The 18,078-nt window shown below is 41.3% G+C and overlaps 1 protein-coding gene across 4 annotated transcripts in view; it reads left to right on the plus strand.

Moving 5' to 3' along the window:
* The window catches only part of RAD51B (RAD51 paralog B), a 369,395-nt gene that overhangs the window by 162,661 nt on the left and 188,656 nt on the right, over nt 1-18,078 (plus strand). The window contains exon 8 of one of the 4 annotated variants that reach the window (XM_063118847.1): nt 7,551-7,625. The exons of the other annotated variants lie outside the window; for them this stretch is intronic. Within the exon in view, the coding sequence (XP_062974917.1) occupies nt 7,551-7,618 (68 nt within the window). The 3' untranslated portion in view covers nt 7,619-7,625. Of the gene's footprint in view, nt 1-7,550; nt 7,626-18,078 lie in introns of those variants that run through there. 4 annotated transcript variants of the gene reach the window in all.

An 18,078-nucleotide genomic window follows, 5' to 3' on the forward strand; every position in this document is an offset into this window, starting at 1 on the left:
TTGTTCTCCTTCTACCTGACTTTCTCCAACTGCCACTAACCCCACCCACCATTCCATTCTAGCCTCAGCTATCAGTCATTCCTCCATTCACTCTTCTGTTTCAATGGCTTTTATATAAGAATCATAAACATTATTCAGTAATTCCTGCATCTGTCTTGGAATGTTGTGGTTTAATTATAACAGAAAAAACCAAGCAGCATAAAAAATTTCATCAAGTTAAAAGGCCTTGGAAAATGGAAAAAAATCACTTGGCACTGGAAAGCCATTAATGCAGTCACTAGGCAAGCTTGCCTGGGAAAAAGAAATCCATAAGCAGGGTGCTACAAATAAGAAGGTCCACTCTCCAACTGTCTCCCACCACACTTCAGATGGTGTTCAAAGATTAACATGTTATTCAGAGACCTAGGCTTATGCCTACAATTCCCAGCATGCCTTGGGCAGGAGGGAAGACTTATCGGGCTTTGGCAGCCATCATCTGGAAGTGGCTTAATTGAAAACAGAAGTGAGAACTTCCAGTCTCCTCAAAACCACAAGAGGAGGAGGAGGAACACGTGAGCCCAATGCTCATGTATGTAATGCTAAATGAGCCTTCCTCATCCTAGGTCACTTCAGATGTTTTGGGCTACAAGTCCTATCAATCCATGACTAATGGCTGTGCTGGCTTAGGGCTGATGGGATTGGTACTCTGAATCATCTGGAGGGATCCAGGTTGAGGTACACAACATTAGTGTTAAATCTTAACCATGCCATAGACATATGTCATAGACATAAACTGAAACTCAATCTGGACAAGACGGAGGTACTGTTAGCGGGTGGTTCATTTGTCCGGCGAGGTGATGTTTGCCCTGTCCTGGACGGGGTTGCACTCCCCCTGAAGGATCGGGTCCGTAGTTTGGGGGTGCTCTTGGATCCAGAACTGTCACTTGAGGCACAGGTGAACTCAGTGGCAAAGAGCACCTTTTATCAGCTTAGGCTGATATACCAACTGCGCCCTTATCTGCACGGAGATAGCCTAGCTACAGTTATCCATGCTCTGATAACCTCTCGTTTGGATTACTGCAATGTGTTATACGTGGGGCTGCCTTTGAAAACGGTCCGGAAACTTCAACTGGTACAAAACAGGGCAGTATGGTTACTAACAGGGACTGGCCGACGAGACCACATTACGCCAGTCCTTTTCCAGCTTCATTGGCTGCCAGTCCAGGTCCGGGCCCGATTCAAAGTGCTGGTATTAACATTTAAAGCCCTAAACAGCTTGGGGCCAGGTTATCTGAAGGAACACCTCCTCCCATATGTACCTGCCTGGACCCTAAGGTCATCCTCAGGGGTCCTTCTCCATGAGCCCCTGCCAAAGGAAGTGAGGCAGGTGGCTACCAGGAAGAGGGCCTTCTCTGCTGTGGCACCCCAGCTGTGGAATGAGCTCCCTAAGGAGGTTCGCTTGGCACCTACATTATATGCTTTTAGATGCCAGGTGAAGACCTTTTTATTCTCCCAGTATTTTTACTGTCTATAAATAAATTTTAACTTGGTGTTTTAAATTTGTAATTTTGCATTGCTGCTGTTTTTATCTGGTTTAGCTTTTATATTGTATTTTATATTATGGTTTTATACTGTTGTTTTATACTTTGATTTTTTTTAATTTTTGTGAACCGCCCGGAGAGCTCCGGCTATTGGGCGGTATAGAAATGTAATAAATAAATAAATAAATAAATAAATAAATAAATAAATATGTGAGGTTAGAAAGGACCTCTCAGGGTTGTCCCTTTCACTACTTTCAACAGTATTCTGTTACATTTGGAGTGTTGTCACAATTGGTGTCTGCACTATTCACTTACTAGTGCCAGGGGTTGAGAGGTTTCTGCCTGGCAGGCTGTGTCTGCAAAGGCAAGGAGTATTCTCTCCCTGATGAAGCAAAATTAAACTTTCACTTCATCTGGGAGGTGATGCTGTCTAGGAGGCAAAGACTGCCCTCTCTCCACTCTTGAGAATAAGAAGTATGGTAAGTCACGATTTCCCTTTTTAGACAGTCAGAAACATGAAGTCTGAGTCTTCAAAGCATCTCATTCAATTTGTCGTATTTGGCAGAGCTAGCATTTGATCTAAGCCTGGAAAGTAAATTGCCTTTCACCTCCCGTAGAGAATGTCTCTATGGGTCAGGGTTGAAATCCTTGGCAAAGCGCGCAAAGGAAGTTTGCATCAGAGCTGCCTCCACCACATCTGGCCTTGCGAATAAATAGGACATTTATTTCTCAGCACAGCCAAATATCTGACATACAGGACTGCAAATATTCACATACCCCACTGTTGCCCCCCTGTGTCTCAAGTATTTTTGAGAATGCTTTAAAAGTCAACAAAGAAGAAGAAGTTACCATGTTCTTTTGGCTCCCGTGACAAATTCAAGGAAAAGGAGACCAAAGAGACTTTTAAAATATTATAAAATATGTGTTTGTAGTTGATTGGCTGCGCATCCATTCCTTTAAATCCAGCAACATCTGTCCTGTAATTCAAATACCCTGGGAGCATTGTATTCTCAGCTTGAAGCACACTTTTTCTCTAAAGAAATGTTGATTGTTTCCCAAAGCAGCATCCGCATGTTGTGTTGTTCTGACTTAAATAGTGCTATCCTCTACTTCAAAGGCAAACTGGTTTTGGAGAATGAGGGCAGGAGATCCAAATACGTTCAAAGAATTTATTAGGACAAACCAGAGTTTGGTTAGTGTAGGAGTAGGATACTTCTAGCCCACTAGATAATGATGGACTGCAACTCCCATCAGTCCTAGCCAGCATAGTCAGTAGTGAGGGATGATGAGACTTGCAATCCAACATCGGCAAGGCCAAAAATTCCCAAGCCCTGGGTTAATGATTCAATTGATTTGAAATTATGGAGAGAAAGTGATTCAACTGGGTTCTGAATTCGTGCTTGACAGAATTTCATCCATAATGTGCATTGTTGTTGGGTTGTATTTTTCTGGTTGCCCTGGTGCAATTTGCCACTTTAAGCAACACCAAACAAAAAGATGCATTTTATATTTGGGTGATATGCATTTAAAATTGCTACGCTTTCTCCAGTGCACAAATTCTGCAATGCAAAAATGCACCTTCCCGATCAATTTTACAAAATTTAAACTCTGTTTTAAAGTTGTTGTTTTTAAAAAAAGATGGTGCAGCATGTTTTATTAATTTGTTTGACAATTCTTTTCTCCTTTCCAGAAAATGCTTGTGACATTCTGTAATGGTGGTAAGAAAGATTGTGCTGAGGATATTAATTCATTTCCCCAAGTACAAAATGTAATTGCTTTTGAATATTTACAAAAATAAATGTTGAATAAAAAGCACAAAACACTTCCGCTGCTTGGGAATATAGTTTTCCTGAATTAGTAATGCTGCACTGTCTGGCCTCTGGTCTATATACTACAAATCACAATCAAATGCATTCTTAATGCAAATTTTACTACAGAAGTATTTTGTGTTGGTGCACTTTTCTGACCATTATTGTTAAGCAGTCCTGAGCAACTCAAGAACTCTGCAGAAATGAAGCCGCTGCTATCAATCTACCATGATCCAGACTAGTTTTGTGTTTGTGGCACATTGAAATATATGCAGAGGCAATAACTCAGGCACATGATCTCATCTGCAGACTGCATAGCAAGTCACAAAGCATAGCATATATGTAGCATATTATCAAGGAATTAAGCATTTGCAAAGTAGATAAAAAAAATTAGCCTGTCACAGGCTAGAAACATTTACCCATTGTACAGATGGAAGACACCAGTGAAATGCAATATTCTAAATATTTCTGTTGTTTTCTGTTACGTAACACAACTAAATGGTTAAATACCGAGACCCCACATTATTAATAACTAGATGGGCTGGGCCTACCCCTTAAAATAACTTAGTTGATCAGGCCCACTCTGAATTCTGCTCTTGCTTTCCCTCCCTTATGCATTGCAAACCTCCACATCTAATTCTAAAAGGCACAGTTCAGGCCACATTAAGCATATATAACTTTCACGTATTTAAATGAAAGCGTAAAGTATAACCTTACGTTTTTCTTATTGGAATTAATGAAAGTTAGGCTGCAATCCTATACACATTTACCTAGGAGTAAGTCCCATTGAACTTAGTGGTTGTTACTTCTGAGTAGACATGTCTAGGATTGCACTATTAATTTGCCAAACTTTGGCTGGATCATGCCCACAGTGCTCCTGGATCATTGCTAGATTTCGCCTCTGTTCCTGAAGTTGTTCTGGAAAATCAGCACTATACGAAATAGATAATAACTAATATGAAGAAGGCATTTTCAGAACTCCTTCCATGTTTATCCTTATCCCAGATCTCATCTTTCAGTTTTATATTTTATTTTTGTATATTTAATATGTTTGGAGGCATATTTGCACATTTAATCCTTTTTGGGGAAGGCAAGAACCTATGCATTGAGAACCCTTGTTGGCAGGATTAGGCCTCCCCCGGTATACGTAATGGGATTTCAAAAGGACTGAATATGAAGTAGAAGAATGATGGGAATTTTGGAGTCTTAGCAAAACGAAGGAAATAAATGGAATTTTATCTGGTTTATATTTCCCAAAACAACTTATTTCCGTGGTATTAAATACATGTAGACATGTCTGATTATTTCCTAAAGGATGGATCCCAAAAGAAGGATATTGTTGTTTGGTGTGGTGTAACAAGGGCTAAACGTCTCTTGACATAAATCTTGTTTGGAAGTGACAAGACTACTCGTGTGCAGATAGATGTTGTGAGAGATCAGTTAACATTTTTATATATCACATTTTAAAACTCCCACTGTTCTTACAGCAGCTTAACATTGCATTAGACAACAGATGTGGTATATGGAATGTGTGGGAATATACTTTGGGGGACACCTGTCTTGAAATGTGAAAGACAGACCCAATTTGCAAGTGCTGCTTTTTTCATTGGTATTAACACATTCGTTCTCGTACTCTGGCAAAATAAGGGTTTTAATGTAACATCAGACTATTTGCATTCCAAGGACATTTGTAATTTCTGGAAGAATGTTTGGCTGGAAGAAATAAATTAAATAGTAGAATAAAAGTATATATTTAATTTATTTCTTCCAGCCAAACGTACTTCCGTTCCTGCTGCAATTGATGTAGCAATTTATAGCATTTCGACATGTTGCATTATACTGTAGGGCTTTAGTTTATATCTAAGGGCTAGTGGCAGCTGGTGCCTGTTGGGATGATAGGTGGAGCCAAAGCCAATGGTCAGAGGAGCCAAACCACTGATAGGCAGATCATACTAACTCTGGTTTTGTCTCCATCCTCCTCTCTTGCAATGATAGTAAGAGTGCAATTCTACCAGATTGATGCTTGATGGCTGCAGGGCTCCATTCTCAGAGCCCTCTGCCCATCCTATGCAGGATGGAAGGAGTAACAGGAGCAGTGGAGAGTTTTTAGCCACTCTGTCCTACTTTCCTTCAATTTCTGCTAGAGCCCGTCTAGCTGACACGTGTAGGGATGGACAGGGAAGCTTGTGAACCTGGTGGCTATATGGAACACTCTTTTTAATTACATATATAATATACTATGAAAACTAGAATAATAAAAAATCTTAAATATTATAAATTTTCAGTGGCGATTTCCACTGAAAATTTATAATAGTTATAGTATTTAGGAAGTGACACTTTTAATACAATATATTAATTAAATGCTGGCTCATTGACCAGACGGTGGAGGGCCCTGCCACCCTTCTGAGTCCCTCATTGGCCAGTGGATTCAATAAGAACCGTGCCGGCTGCCTCACTGTGGTGGAAAATAGGGCATTTCTATTTATGGGGGAGAAAGGGACTGGAGAGGCCGCCTTACACAGTATTTCCAGGCCTCTCCAGCTTCCTTTCCTCTCTCTCTGTGGCACCCCATCGAGATGGGTGAACAAGCCCATCTAGATAAAACGCTGAGCGAGAGAAGCAGCAAAAGTGATGATTCGCCTCTGCTGTGCCTCCCACTCTGCACTGAATGATCGTAAGCCTCCAGATTCGGAGGCTTATAAGCATCAAGGGCAGATCTCATAGGATTGCATCCTAAGAGAAGGCTGACAGCGAATTCTGCCTCCTGGACTGTTTGTAAATAAGGAAGCAGGGGTAAAGAAGGTGAAGCAGGCACCCTGAACCTGGTGGGACAATGTGCCATTCACTTCAGTGGATCAGCCTCCATTGCCAAGGGCCAAATGACATGCTATACCCAAAAGCATATAGCAAGGCCCAAAAGCCCCTTTGAAAGAAAAACAGCTTCTAGAATGTGCAATTTGGAGAGGGGGTGGGGGCGTAAATACTCCCCACCTGCTGCTTTTCCAGGACAAGGCTCCCTTCCGAAATCACTTTGCCCTTGTGGGCTTCCAGAGGTGTATTTATGGAAACTGTAAAGTAGAATGATTCTGATATTTTAGCCAGTGTGGTATAGTGGCTAAAGTGTTGGACTGGGAGTCGGGAGAGCCAGGTTCTAGCCCCCACTTGGCCATGGAAACTCACTGGGTGACTTTGGGCCAGTCACACACTCTCAGCCCAACCCACCTCACAGGGTTGTTGTTGTGAGGATAAAATGAAGAGGAGGAGGAGGATTATGTACGCTGCCTTGGGCTACTTGGAGGAATAAAGGTGGGATATAAATGCAATAATAAATAAGTAATAAAATAATATTGTGACTCTTGAGTTAGACGAGAATGAGAAAGTTGTGACACACACGTTGTACAAGGACCTGGAGCACTTAGTTGCTGGCTTTCAATCCCAAGAAGTTCAGTTTTCATGTGTGTGTGTGTGTGTGTGTGTGTGTGTGTGTGTGTATTCTAGTGTCATGATTTGAAAGATGTATAGTGACAAATATTTCAGAAGCTTTCTTCACTTTTGAGCAGGTTGGACACTCCTTGATTAGAGTACTGTGTAAAAGGAAAGTTAGACATATTTACATAGAGGCTAGAAAGTTAGGCCATATTTACATAGATACTTCCTGTGTGAAAATGTGATGGGGGAAGGCATGAACCACTGCTCTAAAAGCAAAACACGAGTGCACTGCAGCCACCTCCCAAATTCCCACAGTACCCCAAGCCATTGAGGGTTTTTAGCATTAATTTGTTTTTTTGTTTTTACCTTTTGCGTCTAAAGTTTGAACTTTGGATGTGTTTTTTCCAGCACAGGAAAATAACAGTGACTATAATATGGTGGTAGGGTGAGACAGACACAGACACACACACACACACACACTCACGGCACTTGTTAGCAGTGTGATTCCCAGAGTATAATTAACTGTCCCAGCCCTGTGCTTGAGGGCGGGGGGGACAACGTCTCTCTGCTCTTCACACAACAGAATGGGCTCAGTTAAACCTGAGTGTGGGAACTGCAGCTTTAAATTCTTTAAATGTAAATCCCCCAGGCTTGTTACACACAAAACCTCAAGCATTATCATTAGGGGGTTATGTCTGAAATATTTTTGTTTGCTGGAGGGAGTTCTTATGATTAAAGGGACCAGTTTTCAATGAGCAAGACAAGTTCTGATCTGTCCTTTTTTTCACCTCAGCTCGGGGCAAAGACCAGCAGCTTGAGGTTGACCTCTCGAAGAGGCTTGCTCTGAAAAGGAAGATGTGAAAGGCTGGAAATACTCTTTCTAATGCTCGGCTCTGGAGCCAGGAAAAGGCAGCTGTTTCTGGCCTTTCTATTTTTTTCCCTGATAGCTAAGAGCTGGGCTTGTTGCCATATCTGTTTGTCTGTCTGTGCCTCCTTGTTTTTCTCAGAAAGCTTCAGAGGCCAGTTGCCCGTAGCGGGTTGCTGGGAACAGAGGTCGCTCCTTGTATCGTCTTAACTCTCCATGCCAGAGCGTTCATGCTTGAATAGGAAACAGCAAGATCTGTCAATATAGGCCTTTTCTTCAGAGCTTTGAGTCTGCATTCTCCACGGCCATCTGTTCCCTTTCACCCTTTTGGACAATGTTGCTATTTGAAACTTCTCTTCCTCCCATTCCCTCCCCCCGCTCCCCCCATCTCTATTGCAAAAACAACAAAAAAAGTTTCTGCGAAATAGTTTGGCCTCTAACATTTTTAACTATCTTCTTCAAATTTTAAAAATGACATTTTGTATTGTTTTTATTTCAATTACTGGGTGGGGGACGGATGAATATTTAACAGAAGAGACAAGATCAGCATAGCCCAAACATCCAGTTTTTTATTTTTCATGTGGCTCTGTGGTAATCGCTTTATTTAAAGCAGTAATGGTTCTTATTATGCTACAGATGTGGAGTGTGTTTGCTGTTGTTATGGGAGGTATGGCACCAACCACTATAGACTATCATATATCGATACACTATAGCAACATTTACATTTTAACTTCTTGTTTTCAAGCTGCAAAACATTCAGCATTTTAGAGTTGTTAAAAATTGGACAACCAAAAATCATCTTTAGCTATGTGGAGTATTCAATGTGCAGTGCAGCTGAAGTGCATATCATATCTAATTGTTCAATCGCGTGGCCAGGTATGCTTTTCAGCCTGCAGCAAGATAACTTTATCCATACGCTTCATTGTGGGTTGTCCATGCTACAAGGTAGGGATGGATGAATTTGTCTACTTCGAGTCCACTCAGTTTGCCATTTTTCCAATAATAAATTCATTCTGTTCGTTTTCTGCATTATTTTGCAGTCTTTTTTGGTAAAACATTCTGCATGAAAATTCATTTGTATTTTCAGACACATTTCTTGTATGCACCATTTTTGTATGCGCCATTGCAATATGCATTTTCCACGAAGTGATTTCCTCTAATGTACTGCATTTTTGTGCATACTTTCCCGTAATATTCACAGTTTGAGCCATTTCCTCCTATTGTATGCAATTTTGTACTATTTTTTTAATTTGCAAATGGCGTCACAAAATTCAGAAAAGTGTGAATATCACTGTATAACTATGCAAATCCCCCAAATTCTTATCCATCCTTACTACCTAGTCATAAGGTAACCACTTTGCGCTATGACCAGTTGTAGTGAACTTTCTCAATGGCTGGAAATGATTTATGCTTATAGGACTTGTCCATATTATATAAACTTAAGACACTGACTCTCAAAATGAAGACCAAGTCCCAAAATACTTGGTAATGAGACTAGATTTTACAAGGAAAAGCAGATTCTCTTCCAAATAACCCCAAATACAAATAATTCCTTCCAGTGAGGAGTAGTCAGGAAACAAATCACAAAAAATGAAATTTTAATTTTAAATTTGCATGTTAATAACTTTTGTAGGCTTATTTACAATGAATTATAAAGACCAAAAGAACCAAGATGCATTCTGTGTCAAAATTTCACCAGAGGGAGATATCTTCTATCTTGAAGAATCAGAACCTTATATTCTCATTTACAGTTGTGAACTGGTGACCTGGCTGCAATACTGACAAATATAATATAATCCTAATAAATTTCATCTCATATATATCATTGCTATATGTTCTGGGGAATCGGTGTTCAAGTTGTTTTGAACAGGGTTTCATTCCCCTTGAAAGTGCAGGTTTGCAGCCTAAGGATGTTCTTCAATTTGGCTTTGTTACTAGAAGCCCAGATAGCTTCAGTGCCACAGAAGTATCTTTTTACAAGCTTCGGCTGGTTTGCCAGCTGTGGACATTCCTGATCAGGAATAGTATAGCCACTGTGCTTATGCATTAAAGCTCTAAATGTGACTCAAATTCTTGAAGAAATGTTTTTCCAAGACGACCCATGTTATAATCTTCTGCTGAGATCCTACTCCAGGTGCTGTCCTCGGGGCTGGCTTTGGGGGCCTTTTTAGTGGTGGACCTTTTTGGTGGTGGTGCCCCAGGTTTGAAATGTCCTCCCTAAAGAGGTAAAACCTGGGTCCTATATTACTATCTTTTGGCACAAGATTAAGATGGTTTTATTTACCCAGGTATTTTAATACACACAATTGCTTAGTTTGCCTCAAAAAAAGGTATTATGGCTGTTTTATGTTAGTATTTTATTTAGGATTTAAATAATGTTATTATTTATATTATTGTACACCACCCTGAAATCTGCTTTGATGAAGGGCGGTTTAGAAAGGTTTTAAATGATAAATAATACATTTAGTTCTCCAGGCTGATTCAAATGATGGTGAGCACACAGCCAAATGTTGTTTGGAGGAATTGTTTTCAATATGACTGTGTACCAATGTGATTTTGTGATGACTCCACTTGATCGCAAGGCTTTGCTGATCTGTGTTTTTCCATGAAACCAGCATGTTCTCATTTCTAAAAAGGGACTCTTGCTTTTCTCTATTCATATTGCAAAAAATCGGACACAAGAACCTGTATTAATATTACGGAAGCAGCATAGTTTTTGCTTCTGTTTTGCTATTTCTCTTGTAACATTTCCTCCCCACTCTGGCCTCTGTTGATGGCATAGTTCTTCCCATGTGATTCCACCCTTCCCATATGATCCCTTTTTCCTAAATCACCAAACCAGTGTTGGAAGTAGTCACAGATGAACAGCCACCACACTGTTTCAATTACATAAGAATTAGCCCTGAATCTGGTCTGAGTTCCAGAACTTGATCAGGAGGGCTTTAAACTGAATGTTATGGGTGCGGGAGAAGTAAACTTTGAGGCAACAATGGATGAAGGCCAATGCACCACAGTACAGAGAACAGCTCCAACAGTGTCCCAAAATAGTGTCTGCAACAAGGTAGGAACAAAGCCAGATTATAAAACACATGGTTTTCGATGCCTATATACTAATGCCCAGAGCATGGGAAACAAACAGAATGAACTTGAACGCTTATTACATGAAGGCAAATACGACTTGATAGGTATAACTGAAACTTGGTGGGATGACTCCCATGACTGGAATATAGCAATTGAAGGATATAACTTCTTCAAAAAGAACAGAAGAAATAGAAAGGGAGGTGGAGTTGCACTATATGTTAAAAATACCTATCCCTGCACAGAAATACAGGCGGATCAGACTGGGAGCCCCATCGAGAGCATCTGGATTAACATAAATGGGACAAGGAATAAAAAGAACATGATAATCGGATTGTACTACTTACCACCCAATCAAGGAGAAGACGAGGACAAAACTTTTGAGAAACAAATTGCCAGTGTTTCAAGGAAGTGTGATATAGTAGTGATGGGGGACTTCAATTGGGAGACCAATACTGCCAAAAGCGGCCCTTCCAAGAAATTCCTGACATGTATCTAAAAAATGAAATTTTAAAGGCACAGTTACAAACAATTCCAACAAGGAGAAAAGATAGAAGACAACAGAGGAAACCAATGTGGCTCCACAAAAAGCTTATTGATGAACTGAAAACAAAAAGGGATACATATAGGAAGTGGAAGGAAGGCCAGGCTACAAAAGAAGAGTACAGGCAAGTGGCGCAGAAGTGCCGAAATGGCGTCAGGAAGGCTAAAGCTGTGAATGAGCTGAGATTAGCGAGGGATGCTAAAAGCAATAAAAAGGCTTTCTTCAGATACGTGAGTAGTAAAAGACAGAGGAAAGAAATGGTGGTTCAACTGCTTAATGAGGATGGCAAATTGATAACAGACGACAAACAAAAGGCTGAAGTGCTCAATTCCTACTTTGCCTCGGTCTTCTCCCAAAAGCGGATCTATGACCCCCCTGGAAAAAGTGAAGCAGAAGTTGAGGGGGCAGGATTGCAGTTTGAGATTGATAAACAAATGGTCAAAGAACACCTAATTTCCTTGAATGAGTTCAAATCCCCAGGGCCCGATGAACTGCATCCAAGAGTAATGAAGGAGCTAGCGGAAGAACTCTCAGAACCTTTGTCTATTATCTTTGCAAAATCATGGAAGACGGGTGAGGTGCCGGACGACTGGAGGAGGGCTAACGTTGTCCCTATCTTCAAAAAGGGCAAAAAGGAGGAACCTGGGAACTACAGACCAGTCAGCCTGACATCCATCCCTGGGAAAATTCTGGAGCAGATTATAAAGAAGTCAATCTGTAAACACCTTGAAATCAATGCAATGATTACTAGAAGCCAACATGGATTTGTCAGGAACAAATCCTGTCAGACTAATTTGATCTCATTTTTTGATAGGATAACCTCCCTTGTGGACTGTGGGAATGCTGTGGATGTCATATATCTTGACTTCAGCAAAGCTTTTGACAAAGTACCACATGACATTCTGATTAACAAACTAGCTAAAAGTGGGCTAGATGGAACAACTATTAGGTGGATCCACAGTTGGCTACAGAATCGGACTCAAAGAGTACTTATCAATGGAACCTTCTCAAACTGGGGAGAGGCAACGAGTGGGGTGCCGCAGGGCTCAGTCCTGGGCCCAGTGCTCTTCAACATTTTTATTAATGATTTGGACGAGGAGGTGCAGGGAACGCTGATCAAATTTGCAGATGACACCAAATTGGGTGGGATAGCTAATACCCTGGAAGACAGAAACAAACTTCAAAGTGATCTTGATAGGCTGGAGTGCTGGGCTGAAAACAACAGAATGAAATTTAATAGGGATAAATGCCAAGTTCTACATTTAGGGAATAGAAACCAAATGCACAGTTACAAGATGGGGGACACTTGGCTCAGCAATACTACAAATGAGAAAGATCTTGGAATTGTTGTAGATCACAAGCTGAATATGAGCCAACAGTGCGATATGGCTGCAAGAAAGGCAAATGCTATTTTGGGCTGCATTAATAGAAGTATAGCTTCCAAATCACGTGAGGTACTGGTTCCTCTCTATTCGGCCCTGGTTAGGCCTCATCTAGAGTATTGCGTCCAGTTCTGGGCTCCACAATTCAAGAGGGACGCAGACAAGCTGGAGCGTGTTCAGAAGAGGGCAACGAGGATGATCAGAGGTCTAGAAACAAAGCCCTATGAAGAGAGACTGAAAGAACTGGGCATGTTTAGCCTGGAGAAGAGAAGATTGAGGGGAGACATGATAGCACTCTTCAAATACTTAAAAGGTTGTCACACAGAGGAGGGCCAGGATCTCTTCTCGATTCTCCCAGAGTGCAGGACACGGAATAACGGGCTCAAGTTAAAGGAAGCCAGATTCCGGCTGGACATCAGGAAAAACTTCCTGACTGTTAGAGCAGTGCGACAGTGGAATCAGCTACCTAGGGAGGTTGTGGGCTCTCCCACACTAGAGGCATTCAAGAGGCAGCTGGACAACCATCTGTCAGGGATGCTTTAGGGTGGATTCCTGCATTGAGCAGGGGGTTGGACTCGATGGCCTTGTAGGCCCCTTCCAACTCTGCTATTCTATGATTCTATGATTGATTCTATGTATGGGTGATAACTTTCTCCTACAGAAAGTGGAGGAAGGAACTAGAGGATCGGCAATCTTTGACTTGATATTGACCAATAGGGATGACTTAGTGGATAAAGTGGCAGTTACGGGAACTCTGGGGGAAAGTGACCACGTCATACTTGAATTCTTGATTATGAAGGAGACAAAAGTTGAGTGTAGCCATACACGTACTCTGGATTTTAGGAAAGCTGATTTTAATAAACTCAGAACTATGATAAGTAAGGTCCCATAGCAAATGAGCCTAATGAGAAAAGGAGTACAGGATGGGTGGGAGTATTTAAAAAAGGACATTTTAAAGGCACAGTTACATACAATTCCAACGAGGAGAAAAGATAGAAGACAACAGAGGAAACCAATGTGGCTCCACAAAATGCTTAGAGATGACCTGAAAACAAAAAAAGATACATATAGGAAGTGGAAGGAAGGCCAGGCTACAAAAGAAGAGTACAGACAGGTGGCACAGAAGTGCCGAAATGGCATCAGGAAGGCTAAAGCTCAGAATAAGCTGAGATTAGCGAAGGATGCTAAAAGCAATAAAAAGGTTTTCTTCAGATATGTGAATAGTAAAAGACAGAGGAAAGAAATGGTGGTTCAACTCCTTAATGTGGACGGCAAATTGATAACAGATGACAAAGAAAAGGCTGAAGTGCTCAATTCCTACTTTGCCTCAGTCTTCTCCCAAAAGCGGGTCTATGACCCCCCTGGAAAAAGTGAAGCAGAAGTTGAGGGGGAAGGATTGCAGTTTGAGATTGATAAACAAATGTTCAAAGAACACCTAATTTCCTTGAATGAGTTCAAATCTCCAGGGCCCGATGAACCGCATCCTAGAGTAATGAAGGAGCTAGCAGAAGAACCTTTGTCTATTATCTTTGCAAAATCATGGAAGACGGGTGAGGTGCCGGACGACTGAAGGAGGGCTAACGTTGTCCCTATCTTCAAAAAGGGCAAAAAGGAGGAACCTGGGAACTACAGACCAGTCAGTCTGACATCCATCCCTGGGAAAATTCTGGAGCAGATTATAAAGAAGTCAATCTGTAAACACCTTGAAATCAATGCGGTGATCACTAGAAGCCAACATGGATTTGTCAGGAACAAGTCCTGTCAGACTAATTTGATCTCATTTTTTGATCGGGTAACCTCCCTTGTGGACTGTGGGAATGATGTGGACATCATATATCTTGACTTCAGCAAAGCTTTTGACAAAGTGCCCCATGATATTCTGATTAACAAACTAGCTAAAAGTGGGCTAGATGGAACAACTATTAGGTGGATTCACAGTTGGCTACAGAATCGGACTCAAAGAGTACTTATCGATGGAACCTTCTCAAACTGGGGAGAGGCAACGAGTGGGGTATCGCAGGGCTCAGTCCTGGGCCCAGTGCTCTTCAACATTTTTATTAATGATTTGGACGAGGAGGTGCAGGGAACGCTTATCAAATTTGCAGATGACATAAAATTTACACAAAATTTGCAGATGACACAAAATCTACATTTAGGAAATAGAAACCAAAGGCACAGTTACAAGATGGGGGATACTTGGCTCAGCAATACTACAAACGAGAAGGATCTTGGAATTGTTGTAGATCACAAGCTGAATATGAGCCAACAGTGCGATATGGCTGCAAGAAAGGCAAATGCTATTTTGGGCTGCATTAATAGAAGTATAGATTCCAGATCACGCGAGGTACTGGTTCCTCTCTATTTGGCCCTAGTTAGGCCTCATCTAGAGTATTGCGTCCAGTTCTGGGCTCCACAATTCAAGAAGGATGCAGACAAGCTGGAGCGTGTTCAGAAGAGGGCAACCAGGATGATCAGGGGTCTGGAAACAAAGCCCTTTGAAGAGAGACTGAAACAACTGGGCATGTTTAGCCTGGAGAAGAGAAGATTGAGGGGAGACATGACAGCGCTCTTCAAATACTTAAAAGGTTGTCACACAGAGGAAGGCCAGGATCTCTTCTCGATCCTCCCAGAGTGCAGGGCACGGAATAACGGGCTCAAGTTAAAGGAAGCCAGATTATAGCTGGACATCAGGAAAAACTTCCTGACTGTTAGAGCAGTACGACAATGGAATCAGTTACCTAGGGAGGTTGTGGGCTCTCCCATACTAGAGGCATTCAAGAGGCAGCTGGACAACCATCTGTCAGGGATGCTTTAGGGTGGATTCTTGCATTGAGCAGGGGGTTGGACTCGATGGCCTTCTAGGCCCCTTCCACCTCTGCTATTCTTTGATTCTATGTTTTCATTCATTCTTCTTTCACCAATATCTGCATCTTTAGGATTTGGTAATCACACCAATAAAGGAGCATTAGAAGTTGTCCTGAGTATAATTGTTCTTTTGATTGACAGTAGTTGCTCCTACAAACATTTCCAACAGCTAAGAACAAGATGGTTGGTGCCTTAAGAATCTTGGGCTGTTTTCCATGTGGTAGGAACATTTCTACACTCAGTTTGGTGAATATTATGACCATGTTTTCTTTATTGTGGCAGAGTTCTGGTCTGGGCAGGATAAGGACAATGCCTGCTTCTGTGTGAGAGAAAGTAGGGATAGTGTGCAGCATTTGGTTATTTGAATCCCGCAATGACCTTACCGTTCTCTTCATTCTGTTTTTGAAATGCCTGTTGGGATAAAAACTCAGGCCAGATTGACTGTGCCTGCTCTTGCTTTGCTCCCCGTCCCAGCAAGTGTTTCACTGGTTCCTCATTGCGATCTCTCTTGACCTTTTCTGGTATTGGCTCCAGCTTACAATTTCATCGCATCCCTCAATGAGACTCTTTGGCCCGACTACCTTGCTCAAAATGTATGACAGTCATGGAATCTCCAGTGCTTGATACTAAATGATAAAATTTTATGGGCTTCTGTGAAATGAGCTGGAGTACTTGTGGCCTTCTTAGCTAGTACTTCCTGGGCACAGATTTCTTTAATTTTTTTTTTAATTTGTACACTGAATTTTTTAATTCATTTACTACAAGTTATTAGAGGCTATTAGAGGTAGAGGGAAAGGAAGCAGCTTCTGAACTTTGCAACTAAGAATCTAGTGCCTGGATTTATTTATTTTTAAAGATTGTAAGCCTGTTGGCAGGAACTGTCTTAAGAAATATTTTTGCATTTCACATTGAGATGACAGAAATAATTGCCTACAAGGAAAGGAATTTAGTCCCTATTGATGTCAATGCAGCACCTTATCTAACAGACACAACACATATAGAGAGATGAATCTTCCTGCACCATGACTTCATATTTGTTGCGTATGGCCTAGTTTAGGTACTTAAAAAATAATAATACGGATCAGTGTGCTAGGTGGGTGAATGGGTTGTAAAATCATACTGATTTTATTCCTCCCCCCCCCCCCCCGGTTTCTTCCCAGATATACTCCTTTTTTTAACCCTAACTTCCTAGGTTTTAGCTTGTAGAATTTGGAAAAATAGTAAATCCAGATGATGGCCAACAGAAGCAAAGAATGACATAGCACAACAGCTGAGAGAGACTGGCGTGGGAAAATGAAATGCTTTACCCTGAGGTTTTGAGTATAGTATGCAGAATAGTTTGCATTGGCACTGTCAGTTTCAAATCTCTCTTGTTTCTTACTCAAGCCTTAAGGGACATAAATACATGTAATTTAAGCATTCTGCCCTGCCACTACACCACAAACACCACATACAATATGTTTATTACCATTATATTATCTCCTAAGGGGAGTTTTTATGTTATCCAGTAGTAGCTCATACTAAAGCTATCATATAAACACAATATTTTGAATACCACTCCCTGCTTAGCCAAAATAGCACCATTCATGCACAAGAGGGAGGAATCAGCAGGCTTGGGGGAACTCAAAGATTTGCACACACAAAAATATTTTGACCCTTGCCCCTCTGGGCACAGAATGCTCAGTGGGCACAGAATGCTGACTGAGTGCTGTGTGGGGATGGATTGAAAAATAGTGCCAAAGAGAATCAAATGAGGTATCATGAAATAGGATATGCCTGGCTGGCTGGAACCCTGGACAGAAGCACTCCACGCTGCAACGTTTTGTTGCAGGTCTCACTTGTTTTTTGTATTCAGGAATGCTATTTAGGCAAGTACTTGTGTTCTAACTCTGCCTTTTTGGGGGAGCAACAAGCCAGAATTCTGGATTTGGACATAACAATAAACAATCCTGGGATGGAGAATACTTGGGTTTTTTTAGCTGCTCCCGCTGGCAGGAAAAGCCAAGCAGGAGCATGGGAGCTGCAGTAGCTAACACGCTGTCTTGTTCACAACAACCCAGGGTGGTTGTTGTTGTTGCTGTTGTTAAAAATGGGTTGTTGCGTGTGAATTGGTGTACTTGTCCACCAGTATGAAATAATTTTCTTTCTTTAAGGATAAATGTGTAAATATGTTGTTGCTATGGAAACTATTTTGTAATACAAGAAATAACAATGAAGAGAGGGAACAGGATTGAATCAGGGATGTGGAATTCTAGCAAAGGAAAAATGAAACAATAGCAGAGAAAATAGGAACTTCATAGGGACAGTTTTGCAAGTTTACAGTTAGACTAAGGACAATACTGAATTTGATCAATAGCAGTGTAAGTCCTTGATGAGAGGAGAGACTCTGTCTTCTTATACATTCGTGCACTCCTCTACCATCACTCCTGCAAAAGCTGTACAACAGAGAACAACTATTTCCAGAAAGGGAAGGCCACTGGAGTATTGGAAGCTGGAATATTTGTTATTGCTAAACCAGAGAAGCTTTTTTTTAAATGGAGGAAGACAATCTCATCAATTCCTTAGGTTTGTGGTTTTCTGCAGCTCC

This window comes from Elgaria multicarinata, chromosome 2 (genome assembly GCF_023053635.1).
Source record: "Elgaria multicarinata webbii isolate HBS135686 ecotype San Diego chromosome 2, rElgMul1.1.pri, whole genome shotgun sequence".
NCBI lineage: Eukaryota > Metazoa > Chordata > Lepidosauria > Squamata > Anguidae > Elgaria > Elgaria multicarinata.